The sequence below is a fragment of the Camelus ferus genome, chromosome 15 (assembly GCF_009834535.1).
Source record: "Camelus ferus isolate YT-003-E chromosome 15, BCGSAC_Cfer_1.0, whole genome shotgun sequence".
NCBI lineage: Eukaryota > Metazoa > Chordata > Mammalia > Artiodactyla > Camelidae > Camelus > Camelus ferus.
The window spans coordinates 16,340,211-16,366,403 of NC_045710.1; the positions used below are offsets into that span (position 1 = coordinate 16,340,211).

The window sequence follows — 26,193 nt, forward strand, 5'->3', positions numbered from 1 at the left end:
ATGTTAAAACTGTTAACATAAAAGGAAACAAACTAATTTTCTCATAGAAAGATAAAAAAAAGTCCTTAACAAAATATTACCAAATCAAACCCATAATATATAAAAAGAATGATAAATCATGACCAAGTGGGGTTTACCCCAGGCACACAAGATTGAAACATTTGAAACTAAAATAATCAATGCAATTCATCTCACCAACATAATAAAGGAGAATAACCATGCTAAAAAAGCATTTAACAAGTTCAATATCCTATGATTCTAGCAATTTCAATAAAATAGGAATAGAAGGTAACTTCTTCAACCAACCAAACAACACCCAAAAAAATTCTATAGCTAGCATCGTAATGAATGGTGAAAGGTAATTGATTTCCCCCTAATTTCAGGAACAAGGCAAGGATGTCTGCTCTAATCATTTCTATTCAACATTGTACTGAATGTCCTAGGCAATGTGGTAGTAAAGAAAAAAAAAATAAAAAATAAATAATTTGGAAAGGAAGAAGGAATTGTCTATTATGTCCTATGAAAATCTTATAGGAAATCTTAAGAAATCTGAAAAAACAAAACAAAAAACCTACTAAGTCTAATATGAGACAAAGTTTAGCAAGGTCACAGGATAGAAGATAAATTTATAAAAAATCAATTTATTTCTATATACTTAAAATAAACAATTGTGCATAGTTTGAAAGAGTACTGATAAATTTAACAAAATACTGGCCTCTCTTGCTCCCTTACCTTCCAAGACGGCCCACACTCTGTCTATGGAGGGTGTATCTACTTTTACTTTAAACTAAACACCCAACCCCGTACCTCTTGGCCTTTCTCTTGCCTTCTGAGATGGCCTGCACTCTGCCTATGGAGTGTACATCTCTTTAAGAATTAAAAAAAAAAATTAACAAAATATATGTTTATATACTGAAAACTAAAAAACATTGCTGAGGAAAAGGAAGATCTAAAGAAGTAGAGAGATTTACCAGATGACTTAATATTATCAGGATGAAAATTATTATCCCCAAATTGATCAATAGATTCAAGCTAATCCCAGTCAAAATCCCAGCAGACATTTTGTAGAAATTAAGAAACAATCTAAAATTTATATGGAGATTCAAAGAATCCAGAATCACCCAAACAATCAGGAAAAGAACAAAAGTAAAAAACTTACACTCCCTCACTTTAAGTCTTATTACAAAGGTATAATAATCAAATAGGGTAGATATATAATCATATAGCTCACCGGAAAAGAATATAGAAAGAGACACACATATGATTAATTGATTTTTGCAAAGAGAAGGCCAAGGTAATAAATAGAGAAAGGATATTCTTTTCAATAAATGATTCTAGGATATACAGAACAACTGTATATCCTTCCTTGTGCAAAATAGTAATAATAACAATAATAATAATAACCCTTGACCATGACCTCGTGCTATGTACAAAGACTAACTTCAGATTGATCACAGACTTAAACACAAGGCCAAAACTGTAAATTTTTTAGTATAAAACCTACCGTGGGGTAGGCAAAGACTTCTTACAAAGACCACAAAAACAAACTATCAAGGAAAAAGTTGATAGATTGGGCTTTCTCTTTGAAAGACACTTTTAAGAAAAGCAAGAGGGCAAAAGGCAAGCCACAGAGTGGGAGAAACTATTAATAAAAATAAAAACAGAAAATAATGATATAGAAAATAAAGACTTAACTGAAAGGATGAGCAATTGTTAAGAGGATGCAGATAGCTAAATATGAGCAGAGAAAGGGGGATGCAGATCAAATGATAGGATTTGGGCAGACAGGAGGAGCACAGGCCAAATACATGAAACCATACATCACGTAAGTACCAGGGGTCCCTGGGCAGAGAAAGAAAAGCAGGGATCTCTGGGCTGATAAGTGGTCACACATTTTGGGGTGACAAGAAGCCTGGAGGCCTACAAAGAAATGTGGGAAAAGGCAGGAATCTCCACTGTCTGAATGTAACCTTTTGCTCATTCTGCCCTCATTACAATAAAATTAGCCTTGCAGATTAAAGTACCCATGATGCACTGATGCCATGGCACTTCCAATTCAGACTAAATAAGGATAAAAATCCCTCCTTCCTTCAGGAAGGTAAAGTTGGGATGAAAATCAGGGAATACAACCCCAAACCCTTCCCTCCCCGTTGAATATTCTCCCCATTCATTTTTACACTCTATGTAACCAACTTGCCAAAGAAACTCAGGGCAGCCACTCACCTGAGCCGGCCGGCTGTCCCTTAAATCCTCACTTTACTTTCTTAACCTCTGTGTCTTGTCTCTGAATTCTTTCTGGGACAGGACAGGAACCTGAACACTGGTTACATCTACTGGCAACACAATGACAACATTAGTCGGGTTTTTTTGTTTTGTTTTGTTTTATTCTGATGGAGTTAAGGTGAGACACTGTAACTCTATAAAAAGGTCCTCAGAGAAAAATTGTTACTGATTCCATAAACATGAGTTTCAAGAGATTATATTTTTAAGAAACATGACACATTTTTATGAACACTAAATCATGAGACAAAGTCTGAATTGGTGACATTAGAATTTTATACTCTCCAATGTGATAACTATGACATGTGGCTATCTAAATTAAAAAATTAAACTTTAGTTCTTCAGTTATACTACCTATATTTTAATCATTTACTAGCCAAATGTTGCTAGTAGTTAATGTATTGGACAGTGCAGAAATAATTCCATCATCTCAAAAAGTTATATTAGACAGCTCTACGTTAGAAATTCATTTTGAGATGGGGAAATGCTCAAAGATCATCACTGTGTGCATGACCTGAAATGGATGGTTGGAGGGGCTACCAATTAGAATAGGGGGTGCAGGGTCATGAGCAAATTCCTGAGTGTCATGGATCATCTGTCTTTGTCAAGTCAGGAGGCATTTACTGAACCCAGTTAGGTACCTGTGTAATAGCTACTGTGTAAGGTGCTCTGGAGAATAGCTATCAAATGTATTACCTTAGTCTGCACCCTTAAGGAGCTTACAGTCCTTTGTGAGTGGTTAGACTTGTAACTAAAAAAAAATAAAATAAAATAGCTCAAGTGGTAGAGCGCATGCATGGCATACACAAGGACCTGGGTTCAATCCCCAGTACCTTCACTAAAATTTAATTAATTAATTAACCCACCCACCAAAGAGGAAAGAATTAGAGAAAGAACAAAATAAACCCAAAAGCTAGTAAAAGGAAATAAAGAGTAGAGTGGAGATAAATGGAGTATACAAAAACAATGGAGCATAGTAAAATGGACAAAACTTCAGCAGGATGGACCAAGGAAAAAAGAGAGAAAATACATATCATTAAAATTGTAAGTTGAAAGAGGGGACATTATTACCAGCCTTACAGAAATAAAAGTCACCCCAAAATACTAGAAACAATTATATGACAACAAATTAGATAATCTAGATGAAATGGACAAATTTCTAGAAACACAGTACCAAAACTGACTCAAGGAAAAATAGAAAATCTGTAACAAGACACTCAATCAGTAATCAAAAACCTTCCAACAAGGCCCAGGACCAGGTGACTTCACTGGTTGTACCAAACACTTAAAGATGAATTAACACCAAACCAGCTCAAAATATTCTGAAAAACACAAGAGGAGGAACCACTTTCTAACTCATTCTATGAAGGAGGAAGAAGAGGCAGAAGCCCTGCCTCACTTAAGTGATAGGAAAGTCTCTTTGCTCTAAAAGTAACTTCTTCAAAGTAACTTCTTCTCTGGGGGCTTCAACAGACAAGATTTCTGGAGACTTGGTTTGAAAATGGAACTCACCACAGGATCCCAGAATTGCTCAACTGAAGAGTTCAAAGCACTCACAGGGTGCCTTTGCAGGGGTGGGGATGGCACAGGACTGTAGGTGAGGCCCAATATCAATTTGACTCCCAGCACTGATAACTGCCAAGTAAAAACAAATACCGATTTAGGCAGATGGAGACTATACTTGAAAGGATTATTCCAAGGGGGCCGGGGGGTGGGACTATTGAAATAAGACTGGAGACCAATTATTCCAATAAGAGGAAAAGGAACCACTGCAGTGGAGGTGGGTGGTGGTGAGGGGACAACTACTGTTACAGGGGAACGCTAAGACAGTGAATTCTGCAACTGTCTCCAAGTTTAGGCAGAAAACGGCCTTTCTTTCATAGGGAGGAGCAAGCAAAAGACCAGAAGGAACTGGGTGTGGGGCACAGTGGGATGGATAGGTGGAGGTGGCAGTGATCACAAAGCGGACTACAGAATCTTTCTCAAGGAGGTCAGCCTACTTTCAGAAGTTGATGAAGGAAGGCTTGTATGCTGAATAAGGCTGAGGGTGGGTCAAAGTTTAGGAGCCTGGAGGAAGGAGAAACAGGTAAATTTGGTCAAATCAAGGTTAGCTGGTTATTTTGTCCTGATTGGTGAGTACTGTCAGTTCAGCTAATCACTTATGAGGCAAAAAGATTGAGAACTTGGGGAGTCTGTCTGACCTTATCAGAGGTAACCAAGGGGGCATCGTGAGTCTCATCAAAACCACATGGGGAAGGGTAGCTTGTCACCCCTTTCAGGAACACGACAGGGTGAGGGGGTTTCTTTAACCGTCGCTTTCCACAACCACAGGTCTCAGGTAAAGTTCAACACGGTCCGAATGCAGGGAAATCTCTCCACGGATTCAATCAGAAGCTGAGGAGGCAAAGAAGTAAGTTGATGCTGGGTTCTCAGGTGAACCCACACCTGGCTCCCTGCATTTTCCGCGCAGGCTTGAGAGACAGCCGGCAGCTGCACCCGCTGCAGGGAGGCGGCGGCCGCCATTAGCTCGGGTAGGGCCCAGGCCTGAGGCGGCCGGCGCCGCCAGCCCCGCCCCCGCGCGCGCTGGCGCGTCCCCGCGCGCGCTTCTCGGGTCTGCGCAAAGCCGGCCTCGGCGCGCGCTCGGCGCCAGGCAGCGGTGACAGAGGGAGGCGGGCCGGGTCCCAGTAGGCTCGGCAGCCGAGCCTGAGACAGCGTGGTAGCGGCGGTGCTTCTCGTCTGAGGGGCTCCAGCCCGGCGGCGGCGGCGGCGGCGCCCGCGGCCCCCGAGCGAGTTGAGGACGAGGCCGCGAGGCGACGGCGCGGCGCGGCGCGGCCCCCTCCAGCGGCCGCGCCCGGAGGTGAGTTTCCCGGCGCCGCGCGGCGTTCGGCGCGGTGAGGGGCCGGGCCGGCCGTGGGCGGGCGCTTCCCGGGAGGGGCGGTGGGAGTCGTTGGGTCCCGCCGAGCCGCCGCGCTCTGTGTTGTCTCGGTTTCGGAGCCCGTGTCCGCGACCCCGAAAGGGCGCGGTCGGGCGGCGGCCGGGGCGGGACTGCCGCCAGCCCAGGTGCGGCGCGGCTCGGCCTGCGGGCTGCGCAGCGTTCCTGAGCTGGGACGCCGGGGAAGCGCAGCGACTGGTTTTCTCTCGCTGCGGGCGCTCAGAAACTTCGAGTTCTCTGTTCTCAAAATGCCGCATTTCCAAAGGCGAACCCTGCAAAAGCACAGTACAGAAATGCAAAGCACGTCTGTTTGGGGTGGCCGTTTCTTAGGTAACTTCGTTAGCTGGCTCCCGCAACTGACTTATTTTGTAGGCTTGATGTTCGCTGTTTTCATGTTTCATTTCTTTTTTCTGTGTGTGCGTTTCTCTTGCTGTTTGCAGTGTATTACTTGTCAGCAATAACAATGTTAGTATGGCATCCAGCGTTGGTTCCTTAGTACTTAATTTGAGATCATTGAAAATAAAAGACGGGAAAAAAATAGGAAATTGACAGTCTATATATGTCAACGTGGAATTGTATGACAGGTTGTATAAGCGACGTGAAAACCAGGTTCCGTATTTCGTAGTCGTGGCCCAATGTGTTTTTGGACTGTTTATAAGGTTTTTAATAATACTTCAGTTTTAATGGGAAAAACTTTAAAAGTTGATGTTGTGTCTTCTGTCTAAATATACTGAAAGTCACGTTGATTAAAAAGCAATTAAATCCAATGAATATTGAGGACTAATGTATAACACTAAAGTTAGAGCGAGGCACTGGTGGAATCCAAAAATGAGTAAGAATTGTGCGCAGGATGGAGGGGAGTGATTTAAGCACACAAACAATTGATGCAAGGCAGAATACAGTATTAACAAAAACTACTACTGTTGACTCTGCCCCTGCACGTGGTAATTATACACATTACTTAATATTCAATATTAATTACTTAGTTTATCATTCTTATGTTTTTAGTACTTATTGTATAAAGTGCCGACAGTATGTTGGTGATCATTATAAGTTTTGCCTTTAAGGACTTTGCATTGTCATTGGAGGAAACATTAAACAATCACACAAGTAAATGCCAGTTAACCTAGAGAGAGGCTAAAAAGGAAGAATATAGGGTGATGTGAGAGCATGTAACCAGGGTACATATCCCAGCTGGAGAAATCAGTTAAGATTTTCCTAGGAGAGTAATCTTGGAGCTGAGTTATTATAGGTAATTACGTGAAGGTGACTCCCAAAGGTGGAGGCAAAGGAAATCGGTTCCACAGAGGACTTGGGACGATTTGGGGAACTGAAGTTCAAAACAGTTGGATTGAATGTAGAAAGCAAAGGGGAGCCGTGGTTAGAGCCAGAGAGATGATGTGGGGCCTTTTAAGCAGTGTTAAGGATTTGGGGCCTTTTTTTTTTTTTTTAACTTTTGTAGGGAAATTTTCAAACCACCCAAATGCAGTGAACCCTGCTGTAATGTTATCCAAAGGATTAATATTTTAAGAGCAATGGAAAACTGGTGGACTGACTGATCTGCTCTAATCCTTTGTTCTGTGGTTCTGTGTTGGTCACAGCAACCCAGGAACTTTCCTGAACAACTGTAAAATAATAGTTATTTTCAGAATGAAGAGCAATGGGAGGTCGTTGAAGGGTTTTAAGCAAGAAAGTCCCACAATCAAATTTGTATCTTAAAGTTCACCCTGACTCCTGTGTAGAAACTGAATTGGATGGGGACAAGAGTGGGTATGGGGAAACTATCTAAGAATTGATAGTGGGCTGCATTTGTGGCTGTGGAAGCAGGGCAAATTCTAAAAGTACCTAACTGATCTCTTCTTGCTGGGTTAGTAATTCTATATTCACGTCTCTTGCAGGAACTGTGGAAGATTTTCTGAAGGAGATAGTATTTTAAATGGATTTTTTTCAAGATAAATAACATTTTAGAATGGAGCCTCGGAATGAGAATGTCTTAGTGTCAAAGGGAGGCTGACTCAGTAACCTTGAGAAGTTTCACCACCTTTCTCCTAGGATTTTCTCATTTAAATTACCTTTCTCACTGTCACTTTGGTACTTGGGAGCATACAACTCCCTCATAAACAATTTTTCTCTAGAAGACAACAAAATTGTGTTTTTTGATTACTGTGATTAGAGCTAAGCTGAAACTTCCCAAAAGGTTTCATTTTTTTATTATGTACTTAATAGTTAATAAACTAGAATTCACAAAATATGCAAGTAAACTGCCTTTTAAAGTGTTTGATTCTAATGCTGCCATAGTTTGCTGATGGAGGTCTAATCCTGTTCCATAGAAGACGTAACTGAAAGTTGATCCATTGGTTTCTCTTCCCTTGTGTTGGATGGCTTTGTCCTTAGGCAGAAACTAAAGCTTCTATGTAAATATATCATGCCTAGTGGTATAATATCTTGATATAAATCCATAATCTGTTTAAAAATAAGTAGCCTATAGTAAATGTTTATAAAAATAATATTTTGATGTCTTGAATATGTGTAAGCACATTAGACTGTCCTTTATGATTGGATTACTGCATTCTGTTGATTTTTATTTTGTAGGTGGCTTTATTCCTTTGTAACTATGTAAGTTTAGAAAGCTAAAGATCTAATCTGTTCTTAGAAACAATAATTAGTACATATATGTAAACTTAAAAAAGTGTAGTATACTGTCTATGTATGTATTTACATGCAATATAATGTGTATGTGCAGTTGAACTGTAATGATTCTACCTAAGAAAACTGAAAGGGAGAAAAAATTAAGTAAAATTTGTAATATGCAAATTTTTTTTTTTGAATTCTGATGTATACATTAGAAAGAATACATTTCTTAGTAGTCTAAATCTATTTTGCCTGGATTTTCCTTTTAGTGGATATGTTCCCGACTGATTTTATTACTGCAGTTGTTGGGTTAAGTGGGATAGTATTTGGGAAGGTGTTTAGTAAACTGATAAACAACACAAATGTAAGGTGGTAATGGTATTAATTGGAAGTAAACTGAAGCAAAATGAAGGAAATTCTGTTCAGTTTGTCCATTCTGATGCCCAGCTTCATGCTGGTAACTTAGATATTTGTCAGATGGTTTCTTTTTTATTCTCTACATACAGTACAGTACATCGGTTCATTCGTTTCACATGATTATGATGATTGTAGAAGCTCACTCAATTGATATAGAGGAATTTTACATGGTTCACTTATATATTACTAATTTATGATAGAAAATACCTATAATAATAGTGACTCTTATGTCCATTATAGAATCAGGTTTTTTAAAAAATAATATAATAGAGCAATTTATTTTTGAAATACTTAATCTTACAGATTACTTAATAAGATTTTTGTTTTGCTTTTATTGAAGTATAGTCAGTTCATAATGTTGCATCAATTTCTTGTGTACAGCATGTTTCAGTCACCATTTACATACGTATATTCCTTTTCATTTCTTTTTCATTATAGGTTACAAGATATTGAATATAGTTCCCTGTGTTATATAGTAGAAACTTGTTTATAATCAGTTTTTACTTCATAATTCTATGCCATGTTTGCAATTAGTAATTCAGTATGTTTTTTTCCTTGTTAGTCTATAAACTCCTTGATAGTAGATACTGGATCTGTCCTATTGACCCTTCTGTTCCTTCTGTCATTAGTTCTGAAGCAGTGCCTTGCACACAGTGGTGGGAGGTTCATTAAGTATACAGATTTTTTTTTTAAGTTTAATTAATGAAATTAAAAGTAAAATTTCTTAGCCATATCAAAATTAAAAGTTTTAAGACAGTCTGAAGGTGTTTCTTACCATAAATCCTTGTAACAGAGTTTGTGACCAGGGGCTGGGAAAAGAGAAAGGAGCAAAACATTAGTTTATTCTCAGTATTTCTTTTAGTTCTCAAAACAGCCTTAGGAGGAGGATTATCTCCAAGTTAGAAGTTAGGCAGCTGTGACTTAGAGAAGTTAACATGTAAATCACCCAGCTCAGATATTATGTAGGCAGTATTCCATTACAGGTCACTTTGAATCCAAGGTCTGTTCTATATTCTCCTGTTGTCATGAAACAAATAAAAACAATTTATAGTAGTTTATAACTCTGAAGTAATGAAAAATATTAGCGATTTGCTAGAGAACAGTCATCTATTAAGGGAAACATAGTGAAGTACTTTAAAGATGGCTGCTCCTTGCTTTGCACTTGCTCAGCACCCTGGAAGGAACAGGAGATGTTTAAGTCATGAAAATTGTGCTCAAGGATCTTGGATCCAGTAGAGAGAACTAAAAGAAACAATAGTAAATAATATCAGACAGTATGATTTAAATGCCAAAAATCTAAATGCTTTAGGAGAGGAATATTAATAGGAATTTAATACTTCAACTTTACAGTACATCTTGAGCTGGGACTTAAAGGATCACTAAGGTTCAGATGCCTAGAAGGATGGTGACAATGTGGACAAAGAAATGAAATGAATATGTTATGTTTATGAGACAGTTAAGATCATATCTAAACTAAGGGATTATTTTAGAGTAGTTGAAAATACTGTTGGAAAGCTGTCAAGTGAAAAGCAAACAGCACTACCAGAATGTAATGTCCAGAAGGGCTGGGATTTTTGTCTGTTTTGTTCAGTACGTATCCCAAGCACCTAGAGTAGTATATATAGTATATATAGATAAATAGCATATATAGTATATAGTGTGTGCTGAATAAATATACATTTTAATATATTAAGCAACTTTATTTAGGTATAATTAATGTGCACTAAGATGCACATGTTTAAGACATACCATGTAATAAGTATTTTTAAATGAAACAATATTTAAGTGTATAATGCTTTCCTTAAGTATAAAAGAAGGAAACAAGTCAAAATAGAAACTTTTGAAATCTGAATGGTTGAAGTGGCTGTTTATATTTTTTTCTATTCTTTTGTATATGTTTGAAAGGAATGCAGTTTTTTTAAGTGAAGCAACTAGTTTTGGAAATAAGATTTGAAGGACAAAGTCTTAGGAGAAAAACCATGAAATTCTGGCTTTCTAAATATGTTTTGAGTTTGTTTTCTGTTTTTTAAAATTCTTCATCAGAGTAATATATTCACATAGTTTAAAAGACAAATACGTAGTGTTAGAAGACTTAAAACTCAAAATGCTCCCACTTCCTTTCCCTAAAGACAACTACTTTGAACTCATAGCTATTTCTTCTGTAATTTATAGCCATATTTCTAAACAGTGTGTATATTTTGAGTTACTGATCTTGAACATTACATTGCTATCAGGATAGATATTGCTATCAGGATAGATAACTGTTTTAGCTCTCTTATGCTTACCCGCTTTTCCTTCTCACACCCTTTTAATGGTTTTAGGTCAATTTTTCCCATGCCATAAATAAAAGTATACACTATTTTTTTCCTTTTAGACCTCAGATTCATCCTTGGCCCAGAGATGGTATAATTATGTTTGTCTATTAAAAGTAATAAACAGTTGCAAGCTCAAAAGAACATTGACAATGCTGTATTTTACATTTAAGTCATTTTTAATGGCTGTGTTTTTACAGTATATAGCTTATTTAGTCACATAACCCATTTAAGATGATATACATTTTAGAGATTATAAAAAATATCTTCCCGCTTATATGATTTCTTACTTAGTAAATCTAATGCCTAATCCAGTGCCTTACATTTAATAAATATTGACTAAAATTCTTTGGATGAAATAATGGCCTGTTTTCATTTTTAAGTCTAGGGAATAATTTTGAAGAGTGATACATTAAGAGTTAGAAATACAAAATGCCTGCTTGAGACTATAGAGCCATCCAGTTTGCATTGATGGTTGGATGCCATCCCCTTGGATACTGTGGCTTTAGTGACTCTTCCCTTACCCTCTAGCTAAAAGGTAGAGCATGAAGCTCTTGTTGGGGGTGCCATTGCAGGTGCCCTTTATGTTGGGTACTCACTCCTCTGCCTCATTGCATTTCTTCCTTTTGCCTTCCTTTCAGTTTCCCCTTGCCTCTCAGAATTGCTCACAATTTTGTTATGAAAAGGCTAAGAAAAACATTCACTATCAGTTTATATTCAGTTCATAATGAAAACAATAGAGGCATTTAAAACAGTTTTCAATGGTATTTTCCAGAGCTGACTCCACTATCCTGCTTTCATTCCTAGCGAAACAGAGGCTAAGTGGAAATCAGCGCTCCAGCCAAATTGACTGTGGTTATGAGCCCAGTTCCATTAGCAGTGGGAAACTGGAATGGAAGTCAGGATCTAAGATCATTTTGACTGATGTTATCTGGTGAAAGGCTGCTGCTGAAGCCTCAGTTACCCCGATTAAATTCACCTCCAGATACCTTGGAGACCTTAATGGGAACAGTATGCTACTGCTCATAGTACCCATTTTCTGGCTCTCACTGCTTTGGAATGGGTCTGGTGGGTCTTCAGTGGCTATTACTAAGCAGGGCTACCCTCTATTTAAGTATACCTAAAACTTACATTTTTATTTATTTATTCATTTTTATTTTGGGGGGTAATTAGATAACACTTAGATTTTTAAATAGAGGTATTTGCTTTTTATATACAAATTTAAGAAACATTCAATATTTTCTATATTTGATATTTTCTGTATTTGATATAGGTCTATCTGAGAATTGAAATATTTTTAATGCTTTGTGGAAATGTCTAGCTTGATTATGTCTTCTTTTCAGTAAAGTGTTTTGCTTTAGTTTCAAATCTATAGAGTAGACTCTGGGTCCTTCATTATCATAAACAACCTATTGTGACCTAACAGTAACATTTTCTTAACTATTTGTTTTTTAAGCACATATAAGAAATAATTATAATCTGGTTTTGGGTCACTTTTAAAAGTCTAGTCATGAATTATAACTACATACATTTACTAAAACATTGCACTCTGAATTTTTTAAAACTTACTTAATTTTAAAACGTTAAAAAGTCTGGATTTTTTTTTCCTTTATCTCCATAATCAGTTTGTTTATGTTTTCCTTAAATAACCAGACATTCCAGGTTCTATAGAACAGACCTGATTTTTCCTAACTTCAGTTTTGACAGCTGGTAACTTTAATGTTGTTTTTTTTCCCTGGGGGAAGGTAATTAGGCTTATTTATTGTTTAGAAGAGGTACTGAGGTTTGAACCCAGGACCTCATGCATGCTAAGCATGCGCTTTACCATTTGAGCTATCCTCTCCCCTCTAGACAGCTGATAACTTTAATTGTACAATAGACAGTTTATAACTATTGTCTGTGTTTGACTTCACATACCACATCTATGCACTGCTAGAATTTCTCTCTGTGCCCACATTGCCTTCAAGCCATGAGTCAAACGTCTTATGGAGCTCTTTTGGTTGTCTCTTTTACAAATTTATCTTTGTCCTAAACAGGATAAATCTACTTCTCATGTTTGTCTCTTTAAGTATGAGTTCATAGTACTTTTCATCACTTCACATTTGTAATTTGGGGAGTAAGAAGCACATTTTTCACTGAGGATACAAATCTTTGGAAGTACTGCCATTCTTGGATTACTGAGCAGTTTACTACTAGAGCAAAAGTACTGGCTATTAAGACGGTAATGAAATGACATTGTAGGACTCTACATGTGTATGTTTTTAGGATCGCTTTTTTATCTCAATTTTTATTATGAAAAATTTCAAACATGAAAATGTAGAGAATAATAAACTCTCATGTATACTATTACCCAGGTTCAGTAATTATCAAGTCAAAGCCATTTTGTTTTTTATTTAGTCCCTCCACTCCCCACTAGACTTGATTATTTTTAAGCAAATTCTAGTTATGGAATTTCATCTAGATATTTCAGTATGTAGCTAAAATAAGTACTTTAAAAGATTATAACTACAATCCCATTGTCGCATCTTTAAAATTAACAGTTACTCAACATATCATTAAATATCTAGTCAGTGTTCACATGTTCCTGATTCTTTCATAGCTTTTTTCCCAGTTTTTTTAAATGATAATCTAAATATGGCCCATATATTTTAATTAGTTGATATATCTCTTGAATATTTTAAAAGATTATATCTACTTATTTTTTCTCCCTGGTAATATATATGTTGAAGAATATGGAACATTTCTCTTGAAGAATTTCCACGTTCTGGGTTCTCTTGATTGCATCCCTGTGATGTCATCTGTTCATGTTCCTCTGTGCCCTATATTTCCTGTAAGCTAATGGTTAGATCTAGAGGCTTGAATGGAGTTAGATTCACATTTTTGGAAAGAATTCTTCACACTTGGTTTGGGCTTTCATGCTGAGGCATGTATTTATGTCTGGTTTCTTTTCGTGATGCTAGCAGCCATTGATATCATTGCCTAGATCAGTTTGCATTAGGGATTGCAAAGTTTCCTTTGCAAATGAATTCAGTTAAATAAAGGATTACAGAATTAGAGTATTCCCAATTTGCAATCCCTAATGCAAACTGATCTAGGCAATGATATCAATGGCTGCTAGCATCACGAAAAGAAACCAGACATAAATACATGCCTCAGCATGAAAGCCCAAACCAAGTGTGAAGAATTCTTTCCAAAAATGTGAATCTAACTCCATTCAAGCCTCTAGATCTAACCATTAGATTACAGGAAATATAGGGCACAGAGGAACATGAACAGATGACATCACAGGGATGCAATCAAGAGAACCCAGAACGTGGAAATTCTTAACTCTTACTCTGGGTTCATATAGGAAAGGCAGGATGCATACTTGATTCTTTCTCTTATTTGCTAGTTTTCTCTGGAAAGATGACCAGTGAATTGAGTTTGTTTTAATGAGTATCAGTATGAGCTTGTATTTGATGTATTTCAATTCACATAGTTGTTTTTCCTTTTTTGAGACTTTTCAGATTGACTCCTGAATCGTTTTCACACTAATCCAAGATGTCAATACAAGGCATAAGTACACATTTCCTGGCCCAGACCTGGAGTCATCCATTTCTCTAAGAAACTTTGATTCCTTTTGGTGGGAAATGGTATTTGGAGACAACAAATTGAGGTACTAGGTGTTCTTATTACTTTTTGGCCTTTCATTGGACAGAGCTACTATGTATTTTCTCAATAGCATAAGTTCATACTGATGTTTCCAATTGAAAATTTAGGATTGGAGCGGAGGTATAGTTCAGTGGCAGAGTGCGTGCATAGCATGCACAAGGTCCTGGGTTCAATCCCCAGTACCTCCATTAATAAAATAAATAAAACCTAATTACCTCCTCCCTCAAAAAATTTAAAAAATAAAATAAAATTTAGGATTACAGAATTTTAACTTGGTTTCTTTGATTTTTATGTTTCTATTCTCTAACTCTTACTCTGAAGAAAATCTTGGTTTTGGGGGACAGATCATAATTACTTCTTTATCTCAAGGTTTTTCGGCTTCAGCACTATTGACATTTTGGGCAATACTTTCTTGTGGGGGCTGTCCTTTGCTTCCCTGACCTCATCTACTAGATACTAGCAGCATCCTCCACCCCAGTTGTGACAACCAGAATTTCCTCCAAGCTGTTCCCAAATGTCTTCTGAGGGTCACAGTTGCCTCCTGGTTGAGACCTGCTGCTTCATCTTTATACCATAGTTTCATTAAAATAATACTAATACTAATATATTAAAACAATACTAATATATTATTGCTGATAGTATGATTACTAGAAACTATTTTTACTCTTTGGGTTCATCCCACTAGAATATACAGTAAAATTACTATGTTTTAAAATTAGCTTTAAATAATTTGTCTCCAAGTGGTTTTCCTACCAACTTGATTGTCAGTTTTACTAATTTGTTTCATCTTAACTTTGTTTTTAAGGATTTCTTTTTTAAAAACTTAGCATGTTTTATGTATTATAAGTATTTACATGGGTCCAAAGTTGATCTAAAAAACAAGGTATATTCAGAGAAATCCAGCTTCTACCCTTCCCCTCTTCACAGGGTAGAAGCTGGATTTCTCTGAATATATCAGAGAAATAGGTATCATACTATCAGCTTATAGGTAACCTTATTAATTTTATTTTTTAAGGTTTACTTTTTCATTTTTTTCTAACATAAACAAACATATATTCATGTCTACCTCTTTCTTAGATAAACACTAGTATATTACACATGATTTTCTTCATTTTGCTCTTTTCACTTAACAGCATATCCTATTGATTGCAACCATTAAAAATTCTTTTTTTACTGCTGCATTCCACTGTGTGGATTTACCAGTTTGCTCAACAAATCCCTGTTAATGAACAGTTGGGATTTTTGTAGGATTTCCTGTAACAGTCAATGCTGTAAATAATACTGCAGTGAATAATCTTGTGCATTCACCTTTTTATATTTTTGCCAAAATATAATTGGGATAGATTGTCTAGATACTGGGATTTCTGGATATATGCATCAAAATAAAAAACAGAACTGGACAGTAAAGTAGTAAAACCAGATTCTGCTCAAGAACTATGCGATAAGGATAAAGAGACTTCAGTGTGAAACTGGACTCAGCCCTGAATATATCATAAACAAGTAGGGATTTATAGCCAAAAACAAGGTAGGGGTCAATGGATGGAAAATTACTAAGAAACTTCGAAGGCAAGGAGGCATTCTTGCTAAACTGACCTACAGGGTTCTTGCTGAAGGCAGGCCAGGGTGATCAAGTGTCATCTGTAGGGATAGTGGGCAATGAGGAATTTGGTTAGATATCAAGGGTGAGGGGATTCTGGCTAAACCTACTTAACAGGATTCTTGCTAAAATTGGGCTCTACAAAGGCAGAAATGGAAGCCCAAGTTCAGACCTCCTTGAGAAGATGCCTCAGAGGAACCTGACTGCAATTTGGTGGAGAGAGTTTCTGTCATATGCATATATAACTTTCCTAAGTATTGCCAAATTCCCTTTCTAGGAGATGTACCATTTTACATTCCCACCAAGAATGTGTAAGGCTGTTTCCCCATACTCTCAGCAACAAAATGTTTTGCAAGACTTGTGAATTTTTGCCAATCTGATTGGTGAGAAATGGGTATCATAGTATAGTTTCAATTGCATTTCTCTCATTATAAGTGAGACTGACATCTTTTCACATATTTTAAGGCCATTTGCTTTTCTCTTTCTGAGAAGTCTGCTCATATTTGTTGCTTATTGATTGTTGGCCTTTTTCTTTGTATCAGTTCTTTATATACTAATGTTTTAGTTGTAATGCCAGTTCACTTTTTTGGGGTTTGTTTGTCATTTATCTGTTTACTTTGTAGAAGTTTGAATTTTTTTTCCCCTTATATAATTAAATGTATCTGTCTTTTCCCTTATTGGTTCTGGATTTGAGTTATAGGAAGGTTGTCCTCTCTTCCAGTTATGGAGACATTTACCATGTTTTCTTTTAATAATTAGCGAGTTTGCCTTTGTTTAAGTTTTTTTATTGTGATAAAATACATGTATATGTGTGTATATATATAAAACATGAAATTTGCCATTTTAACCAATTTTTACTGTACAATTCAGTGGTGTTTATTATATTCACAGTGTTGTGCAGCCATAACCACTATCCATTTCCAAGACTTTCTCATCTTCCCAAACAGAAACCCTGTGCACATTAGGCAATAATTTTCACTTAATGTTTTCAGGGTTCATTCATGTTGTAGTATGTATCAAAATTTCATTCCTTTTTATGGCTAAATATTCTGTTTATGTAGATACCACATTTTGTCTACACATTCATTTATTGATAGACATCTTCATTGTTTCCACCTCTTGGCTGTTGTAAATAATGTCTCAGCCACCCAAATTCTTTTTCACAACAGCTGTGCCATTTTACATTCCCACCAGCATTATACCAGGGTTCTAATTTCCCCACATCCCTGTCAACACTTGTTTTTTTTTTTTATTAAATAATTCAAATGTGTATAAAGTGGTATCTCATTGTAAATAATGATGTTGAGAATCTTTTTTCATATGCTTATTGGCTCTTCATATATTTTCTTTGGAGAAATGTCTGTTCCAAGTCTTTGGCCCATTTTTGGATTGGTTTGTTTTGCCTGCTATTTTTAAGTTGTATTTTTTTTTTTTTTTGATTCATCATTGCTTGATTGCTATAAACTTTTGACTACTTTCCAGGGTTCAAACTAAGTTGGACAGTTTCTGCTTGTTTTTTAATGTTTCTGTGGGGACAGGAGCTTGGAGCTGCCTATTCTGCCATTTTTCTGACACCACTCTCAAGTTCAATTTTTAAATTTTAAATCTTGGATGTATTTGGAATTTATCTTGGTAACGGTGACTCCATAAGACTGTTGAATTTATTTAAAAGTCCATCTTTCCCTGATTTTTTTTTAGATCTAATAGTGTGGACTCCTCATGGGTTTTTGGTCATTTATTCAGTGAGTTATAATCCATTAGTATCATTATTTACTTTGATGTCCCATTTCCCAGGTCCAGGTTTATCCAGTGGGTGCTCCTTTACGTGGCTTCAGTGTCTTTTTTTTTTTCTTTTTTTTTTTTTGGCTTTAAAATATTTTATTGAAATCCTTTTGATAAAGTATTTACTAAAGACAAAATAAAGGCTGTCTAATTGATATTTAAGTGCCCCCAAATTTCTAGGCAGTTTCCCCTCCTCCAGTAAGTTGACAGCTTCTCACACAGGTTAATGCAGGAAAGATGTGAAGTTTTTAAGGTCTCTCCAACACCAGATATGGGACATCCTTTGTATCAGCAAAATCCATAGTACCCAGGTAGAAGGCACGTGGCTCTTCACTTCATGTCACAGCCTGCTGTTGAAGTGGCAGGAACCATTACGTAGGCATCCCAGCCATCCCAACATAACTTCCCCAAGAGAATTCCAAACCTTAAGTCCTTCAGTCACCAGGCTAGCCCTGAGTCTATGTGAAGGGGCACTGCCCCTGTCTGGGCTTCCAAAGCTCATGCTTTATTCAAGGATAACACACTGGTGGACATGGACATCTTAAACTCCTTTGTGGTGCTGTGGACCCACCTTCTAGAATCAGGGCCCTGCACGCTGGCAGCTATGCAAAGATGGCGCAGGGCGCTGCCTTCCCCTGGTTTGGGGAAGAGTCCACAGCAGCCTTGAGACATACCATACAGTTCTTGTGCTCACTTCCCACGACTTTATTGCAACCTCTGTATCCTTTTGATATGTCTTCATCATTCATTGAGTACCATCTTACATTTGCGGAGCAAGAAGTAATTTCCAACTCATTTGTTCTTTCTGTGCCCCAGCCCTGGAATCAGCCTATTCTCTAAGGAGCCATGATTCCTTTTTTTTAGGAAAATTGTACTTAGAAACCAAGATGTCTGCACTTGGTATGCTTATTGCTTCTAGTGTGTCATTGCTTCCAGGACTTCTCAGTGGGCAGATGACTTGAACTATTTTAAACATTGATTTGTTTGCTAATTTCTTACATTATTTTTGTTATAGAGGCAAAACAGTGTTGCATTAAGTTTGGGAAAGAGAGAAAATAATCCGTAATTTTATTACCCCCAACAATTATTTTCACCTTTGTTCTTCTCTATTTTCTTGTATGCATTCTGTTGCATTCCTAGTTAATGAATAATTTTGTTTCCTGTATTTTCACTTTTGTGATATCTTTTTATATTTGGCCACATAAACTGCATCATAATTATTTTTAACAGATACATATTATCCCATCAAAAGGCTACACCATGACCATTTACTTTACTTTCAGTTCTTGCTAACAAATAACAGCTGTGGTCGACATCTTATGTGTATAGCTTACTTTGTTGTACTTTTCAGTTTTGAGAAATGTGGAAGATCAAGATCAAAAGATATGAATATTTGTACAACATGTAAATACATCTGGTGGGTTTGCTTTCCAGGGGAATTGTAAGGATGAGTTTATATTGATTTGATATTTTGTTACTATTAGAGATTGAGTGAAGTGCTTTCATTCACTTTTTTTGTTATTAAACCAAAAGCTACATTATAATTTTTTTAATCATAACTTTTATAAAATCTTTCTTCTGTCAGAAGATTGTCCAAAACCAAAATTTACTTTTTATTATTGCTTTATAGATGAAAATGACAGCTTTGAGTCTGATCACTTGTTCTTAAGAACCCTTTAAGCTACTTTAGGGCTGTATAATAACTTAATGTTTAAAGAGTATTAATGCATCCATTGGAATGAATTTATTTAGAATACTATATTAAAATTTGAGAGTTTGAGATTTGCAAATATTAGCCATTATGAATAAAAATAGATAAAAAACAAGTTTCTTTTGTATACCACAGGGAACTATATTCTATATCTTGTAATAACCTTTAATGAAAAGGAATATGAAAAGGAATATATGTATGTATATACTTTGTCCTGTACACCAGAAATTGACACATTGTAACTGACTACTTCAATAAAAAATTAGTAAAATATATACTATATTAAGGGCTTTAGCTTTTATTTATTTATTTATTTACTTACTTACTTTTACAGTAAGGCAGAAGAGAATGAAAGAAGTAGATAATCTTGAAAGTATAAAAGAAGAATGGTAAGTTATGTTACGAATTTTCTTTGTTACTAATGCCTTTGTTACTGTGTCTATTTTTACTGCATTTCACTGACTGATAAAGTAAGTTTTCATTATGATTATCTGTTAAATACCTAATAGTGATTATTTGAAAGTTTTTTTTTTTACCATAGCTGCTTTGAATGGAATTTAGTGAAGTTACTAAATCTATTTGTTGTTGTTGTTATTAATATCAAGTGTAAAATTTTTCTCTGCTCACATTGTTATTTAAGTGTGAAATTAAAGTAACTATTTACTTTGTTAGCCTCTTTTGTTATACTGTCTTGGAGTCTTAGTAAAATATAATGGCTTTGGAGTCAGATAAACCTAGATTTGAATTCCATCTCTGTCTTGTACTACCTCTCTGGCCTTTGAGCAATTTAGGTAGATTATTTGAGCTTCAATAACTCACCTATAAAATGAAGATATATAGAGGCATCTGAAAGGCTTTTGTGAGAATTAGATAGCTGATGTAAAGCACTCAGGATAGTATTAGCACATAGCAGGCACCCAGTAAATAGTGGATGTAAAGTCTGTGGTTATTATTAATATGGAATTCTTTATTCTCACTTGTTTGAGGTGAGATATTTATTTTTTAATTACGCTCTTTGTTTTAAGTACTTGATGAGGTGACTCATTCATAGCCCATTTAAGGAAACAAATAAGCATTTATTTCATACTTACAAATACTTTGTAAACATTTTCTATGCTGAACAAATATTTTTGTTATTTTCTCACTAGAGTACTTATTTTATATAAACATCTGATACTGTAATTCTGAGACCACCTCCAGGTGTAATGATTTGTTCACAGGATACACAGGATTCAGCATGTTGTCTTGCTAATGACTAAGAGTTACTGCAGTGAAAGGATACAAAGCAAGATCATCAAAGGGGAAAAATAAATGTGTGGGACAAAGTCCAGGGGAAACCAGGCACAAGCTTCCAAGAGTCCTCACCCAGTCATTGTTCATTGTGAGGACTGAATGACTTAACATATGTAAAATACTTAGAATAGTTCCTAACATGTATTAATAAATGCTCAACAAATAATAGCTATTAAGAGAGGCTTTATAAAGTATCATGGTTAAGAGTAGACATGGAAGATAAACAGGGTTTGAATTCTGTTTCTGCCACTTACTAGCTGTGTAATCTCTAACATGTAACTTAACCTTGTGATTCATTTTTCTTATCTGTAAAATGTGGATAAGAATATCTGCCTTGTAGTTCCTGACAAAGTGTAAGAGCTATAAAATTGTTGATTATTATTTATGAAAGCTGAGAAGTTATATCTCAGTACGTTATGAATTTTCTATATGACTTTAGAAAAGATCAGCCAGGAACCATCTTTTAATCAGACAAAATCTTAGGTAATATTTCTTATATGACAAAATATAAACACAAAGAACAGTAGGTGAAAGTGGGAAAAGGGAGGAAGGGAGTCAAAAGGTACAAATTTTCAGTTATAAAATAAATAAATCATGGGGATGTACTGTATATCATGGCAACTATAGTTACTGAATTGAGTGTTTAAAATTTGCAAAGAGAGTAAATCTAAAAAGTTCTCATCACAAGGGAAAAAAATTATATAACTATGTATGGTGATAGATGTTAACTGTTAACCAGAATTACTGTGTGGTGATCTTTTTGCAATATATACAAATATTGAATCATTATTATGTATCTGAAACTAACATATGTCTCTCTCTTTTTTTTTTTTAAAGTACCCTGCTCACCAATTAAATTTTTTCCCTTGGAGTATCATTAGATTCATGGATCTTTATTTTATTCAATGTGTTTAGTTAATTATAGCCATTGTTCTTTCTTTCTTTTTTTTTTTTTTAATGGAGGTACTGGGTATTGAACCCAGGACCACATGCATGCTAAGCAAGCACTGTACCACTGAGCTATACCCTTCCTACTAATGTATGTCAGTTATACCTCAATTTAAAAAGAAAAAAAGAAAGAAAAACCCAGTAGAGTATTAAACCACTACAAATGAAAGTCTTGAGTGGGAAATCTCATTCTGAAATGTGTAAAGGAGTAAAACTATGATGACTGTTCCTGACATGTTATCACCTTTAGTTTCAAGAGTGCTTTGTTACCAAAAAGTACATAGTAACACCTTTTAAAAGAAGCCATTTTGAGACCTTTACAAAGAGCACTTTTTTTTTTTTAAACTCTGGGCAAGTCGTTTTCAGCCTGGTGAGATTTTTGCCTCCCCCGCCAGAGGCCATCTGGCAATGTATAGAGGTGTTTTTTTATTGTTATAACACTGAGGGGTAGGGGGATATGCATGCTTCTGACATCTAGTAGGTAAAGGCCGCAAAAGCTGCTAAATTTCCTACAGTGTACAGGACAGCCTGCACAACAAAGAAGTATCCTTCTCCACATGTCAACAGACTAAAGTTGAGAAAACCCTCTCTAGACCAAAAGGTTTGATGACTTCCCAAGGCCCCGTATCTACTATCTTAACTTAGAAAAGTCTTAGCTGGGGATATGGAGGTAGCATGTCAGTTCAAGATCCATTAACTAGAACAATTTATGTAAATTTTTAGAGAGTGAGTGACGACTACTGCTTGTTTTCTTTTTTGTTTGTAGGGTTTGTGAAACAGGATCTGACCACCAGCCTCTTAGTGATAATCGACAAACAAATTGTGAATATTTTGTTGACAGTCTTTTTGAGGAAGCTCAGAAGGTTGGTGCCAAATGTTTGACCCCGACTGAACAAAAGAAACAGGTAAGTGTCCATAACTTTTTTCTCTCCCAGTATTTCTCAAAGTACGGACCTTCAGAGGTCAAAACTGTTTTAATAATAATAGATATTATTTATATCTTTCACTGTGTTGACTTTGCACTGATACTGCAAAAGCAATGACAGGTTAAACTGGCCCCTTCGGAGGCCAGTAGCACCAAACTGTACCAGTAATTACTACATTCTTTCCTTATACTTGTAGAGGGGAAAAACACTGGTTTCAATTAAGAATGTCCTTGATGAACCAGTAAGACTTACAAATCTTATTAAATCCCAGCTCTTCAGTACACATCTTCCTAATATTGTCTGACAAAATGTGAACTATACATAAAGCATTTCTGCAATGTATGTAAGGATCTTAAGGAAAAGTACAGTTTCTTTAGATGCAAGATGAACAACTTGCTTCACGGTGTACTGTTTTTATGTGAAAGTGATTTATAGACAACTGATTATTCAGACTTGGATATTCAGCAGACGTTTTCTCAATGTGTATGAAGTGAGTGGCACTTCAAGGAAAATAACTTACAATATTTATTGCAAATGATTTGATTTTATCGACTTTTTTAAGTGAAAATAAGAATTTTGATAAACTGTCATCATGTACCTGAGTGCTTCCCAGAACTTAAAAGATTTTTCTGATGGGATCATTGTCATATTAATAAATATGTCTTTTTTATCTATATCATGTAATGAAATATATCAACATCTAGAAGATTCACATAAATCACTGAGCCAGTATTTTCCATATGATCAATACGTGATGTTATAAAATGATGCATGAATTAAAAAACAAGTGTCATGAGGATTATAACAGGTATACAAAAAGATAATTAAGTTTCATATTCCACATTCAGATTCTAGACCTTTTTTTTTTATTAAATTCAATTTCCATTTTCATTTACTAAGAGGTTTTTTCCTTGGAATATTCCCTCCGTACTTCCCTTTCAAACATCTTCTCTTATGTGCATTAATTATCATTTTTGGATTTTTGTTTTTAAAATTCTTCTACTCTCCTCCGTGTCTTTATGTGTATGTCTCTTCTCCCATTTCTTTTGTTCTCTGTCTTCTATGTGAGTCTTGGCAGTTTGGTTATAGATAAAAATGGGCAATATAGTATAGTGGTTAAGAATATGGATTCCGGCCTCTGGCTCTACCCTTACTGACTGTGTGACATTGAGCAGTTTAATTAATCTTCTGTGTTTCTATTTCCCCATCTATAAAAAGGATAATAATACCCATTTTGTGTGGATTTTGGAAGGATTAAATAAATTTATATAGGAAAAATGCTTTAAACAGTGTTTGGTACATACTGAGTGGTCTCTCAGATAGATAGGTAAATTAGGTAGGCAGGCTAATAATATATCCTATCATTATTATGATTGTTTTCCCTAACATCTTAATGGAGTGTGTTATGTATGAGACAGAAAATAGACATGTGTTGATTGAATAAATGATTGAATAAATGCTAGAGACAAGAGAGGGGCTGTAATGGTCTGATACCCTCTTAGACAGTTTTAAATTAGTCCTTCTGTGTTCAACCTGAAGCATCCCTGCATTGTACTGTATTTCTGAACCTTTCTAGATTTATACAGTGACTTTGATTGAATGAGTGAGTAGTAGTTCAGTAAGAGCTAATCAACAAGATGTTGAGAGATGAAGTGTTGTTGATAACAGTAGCACTGATATTTTATATTTGAAGGAAAAGCCATTAATTAATCACTCAGGGGTTTTTTTTCCCCTTCTGTTCAAAGTCCTTCTCTAACTGTTGAGAAGTCTGTTCTGGACCAAAAGTTAGTGTCCTGTGAGGCAGGACACATAATATTTCTGGAAATGTGTTATCTTAGAACTATTAATGATTTATTTTAAAACATTTATTACGAACCATATTATGTATGTACATTATAATTTTTGATATTTTACGTTTGAAGTTTATACTTAAGAATGATACATTTTTAAAAATTTGTAGCTGTGTGTGGTAATGGATGTTAACCAAATTTATTCTAGTAATCACTTTGCAATATATACATGTATCAAATCATGTTGTACACCTAAAATTAATACAATGTTATGTATGTCTCATCTCAATTTTTTAAAAAAAGATATATAAAATATACACTGATAGAAGAAATTTTCAAAGGACTTTTAATCTACTAGTACTTTTTATTAACTTGATGCATTTTGTTTCTTACTGCTTTGCAGGTAGATGTAAGTATAAAATTATGGAAAAATGGATTCACAGTCAATGATGATTTCAGAAGTTATTCTGATGGTGCAAGTCAGCAGTTTCTGAACTCCATCAAAAAAGGGTAAGTGATCTTTGTGAACAGAAGGATATTAGATATGTTTCCTTTGGAAGATTACTGTTTAATGTTGTTCACACATCCCTATGCATTCACAGATACTTTTTATTTTATAAATTCAGATTTTCATAGGATAGATTTTCTTAAGAGAGCCACATCTGTCTTTGAAGGGTTAGGAATTTGAATTCTGATCAACCAAAATCTGACTTAAACTAATTCACTTTGCCAAGTGTTAGTTAATACCAAGTGTTACTTAATACCACATCACATCCTAGTTATTTAATGCTTATGTTTGAATAACTTTATAGTTTTTGAATTGTGACTTCTGTTGCCCTGTAGTGTTTCTGTTACATACTTAACGATTTTACGTGTTATATGTACCTGGTCTAGAAAATTTTTTAAAGTATTAAGAACCTGAAAATCACCTATAATTTCATTACCCAGAAGTATTACTGCCATTAACCTATAACTTCATGCATGCTAAGCATGCAGTCTACCACTGAGCTATACCCACCCCCTGCCATTAAGTTTTTTGTTGAATTTCATTTTGGCATTTTCTGTGCATGGATTCATATATAATGTGCATATAGGTATATATGTTTTTTAAATTTTGACCTTATCCTGAAATATTTCAATACATCTGCATATTCTTTTATCATAGTGATGACCTATAATTTTTATATAGACTCTTAGTGGTTGACAGATTATTTCTTGTCTCCCACTATAAAAAAAATCTATTAACTATCCTTGTATTTAAATATTTTTTAAAATAACAGCTTTATTGAGATATAATCAGCCTGCTATAAAATTAATCCCTTTAAAGTATACAATCCATTATTTTTTAGTATATTCACAGTATGCAACCATCAGCACTATTAATTCCAGAACATTTTCATCACCCTAAAAAGAAATCTTATATTTGTAATCACTTTCCATTTCCCCCTCCTCACAGCCCTACACAACAACAATCTATTTTCTATCTCTATGAATTTACTTATTTTGGACATTGCATGTAAATGGAATCATTTTGTGTCTTGACTTCTTTCTCATTACTCAGTGTAATGTTTTCACAGTTCATCCATATTATAGCTTTTAAGTTTTTTTCATTCCTTGTTATTGCCAGATGTGGCATTGTATGGATATACCACATTCATCAGTGGAGAGATGTATGAGTCATTTCCACATCTTGGCTATTACGAATAATGTTGCTATGAACATTCTTACGCAAGTTTTTGTGTTGACATATGTTTTCAATTTTCTCAGGTCTAGGGGCTTAATTGTTGTTAACTCTGTTATGAAGAACTACCAATCTATATTCCAAAGTGACTGCACTATTTTATACTCCTACTAATGGTGTGAGCATTCCAGTTTCTCCATATCCTTACCAACACTTATTAGTGTCTTTTTTTTTAAATTATA

General features: G+C 35.4%; 2 protein-coding genes across 5 annotated transcripts in view; one reads left to right on the forward strand and one right to left on the reverse strand.

Moving 5' to 3' along the window:
- ATAD2B (ATPase family AAA domain containing 2B) overlaps positions 1–4,610 on the reverse strand; it is a 150,296-nt gene extending 145,686 nt beyond the window's left edge. Inside the window, exons 1-2 of the mRNA XM_032497106.1 lie at positions 4,482–4,610; positions 3,793–3,915 (exon numbers count right to left, since the gene is read on the reverse strand). The gene's annotated coding sequence lies outside the window, so the exon portion shown is untranslated. The remainder of the gene's footprint in view (positions 1–3,792; positions 3,916–4,481) is intronic.
- A 324-nt stretch (positions 4,611–4,934) lies between these two features.
- UBXN2A (UBX domain protein 2A) overlaps positions 4,935–26,193 on the forward strand; it is a 33,166-nt gene continuing 11,907 nt past the window's right edge. Inside the window, exons 1-5 of one of the 4 annotated variants that reach the window (XM_032497111.1) lie at positions 4,945–5,137; positions 14,070–14,227; positions 19,648–19,702; positions 22,321–22,459; positions 24,674–24,780. In XM_032497111.1, coding sequence (XP_032353002.1) covers positions 19,662–19,702; positions 22,321–22,459; positions 24,674–24,780 — 287 coding nt within the window. In that variant the 5' untranslated portion in view covers positions 4,945–5,137; positions 14,070–14,227; positions 19,648–19,661. Of the gene's footprint in view, positions 5,138–5,523; positions 5,543–13,622; positions 14,228–19,647; positions 19,703–22,320; positions 22,460–24,673; positions 24,781–26,193 lie in introns of those variants that run through there. The other 3 variants (XM_032497110.1, XM_032497109.1, XM_006192712.3) reach the window with 3 other exon arrangements.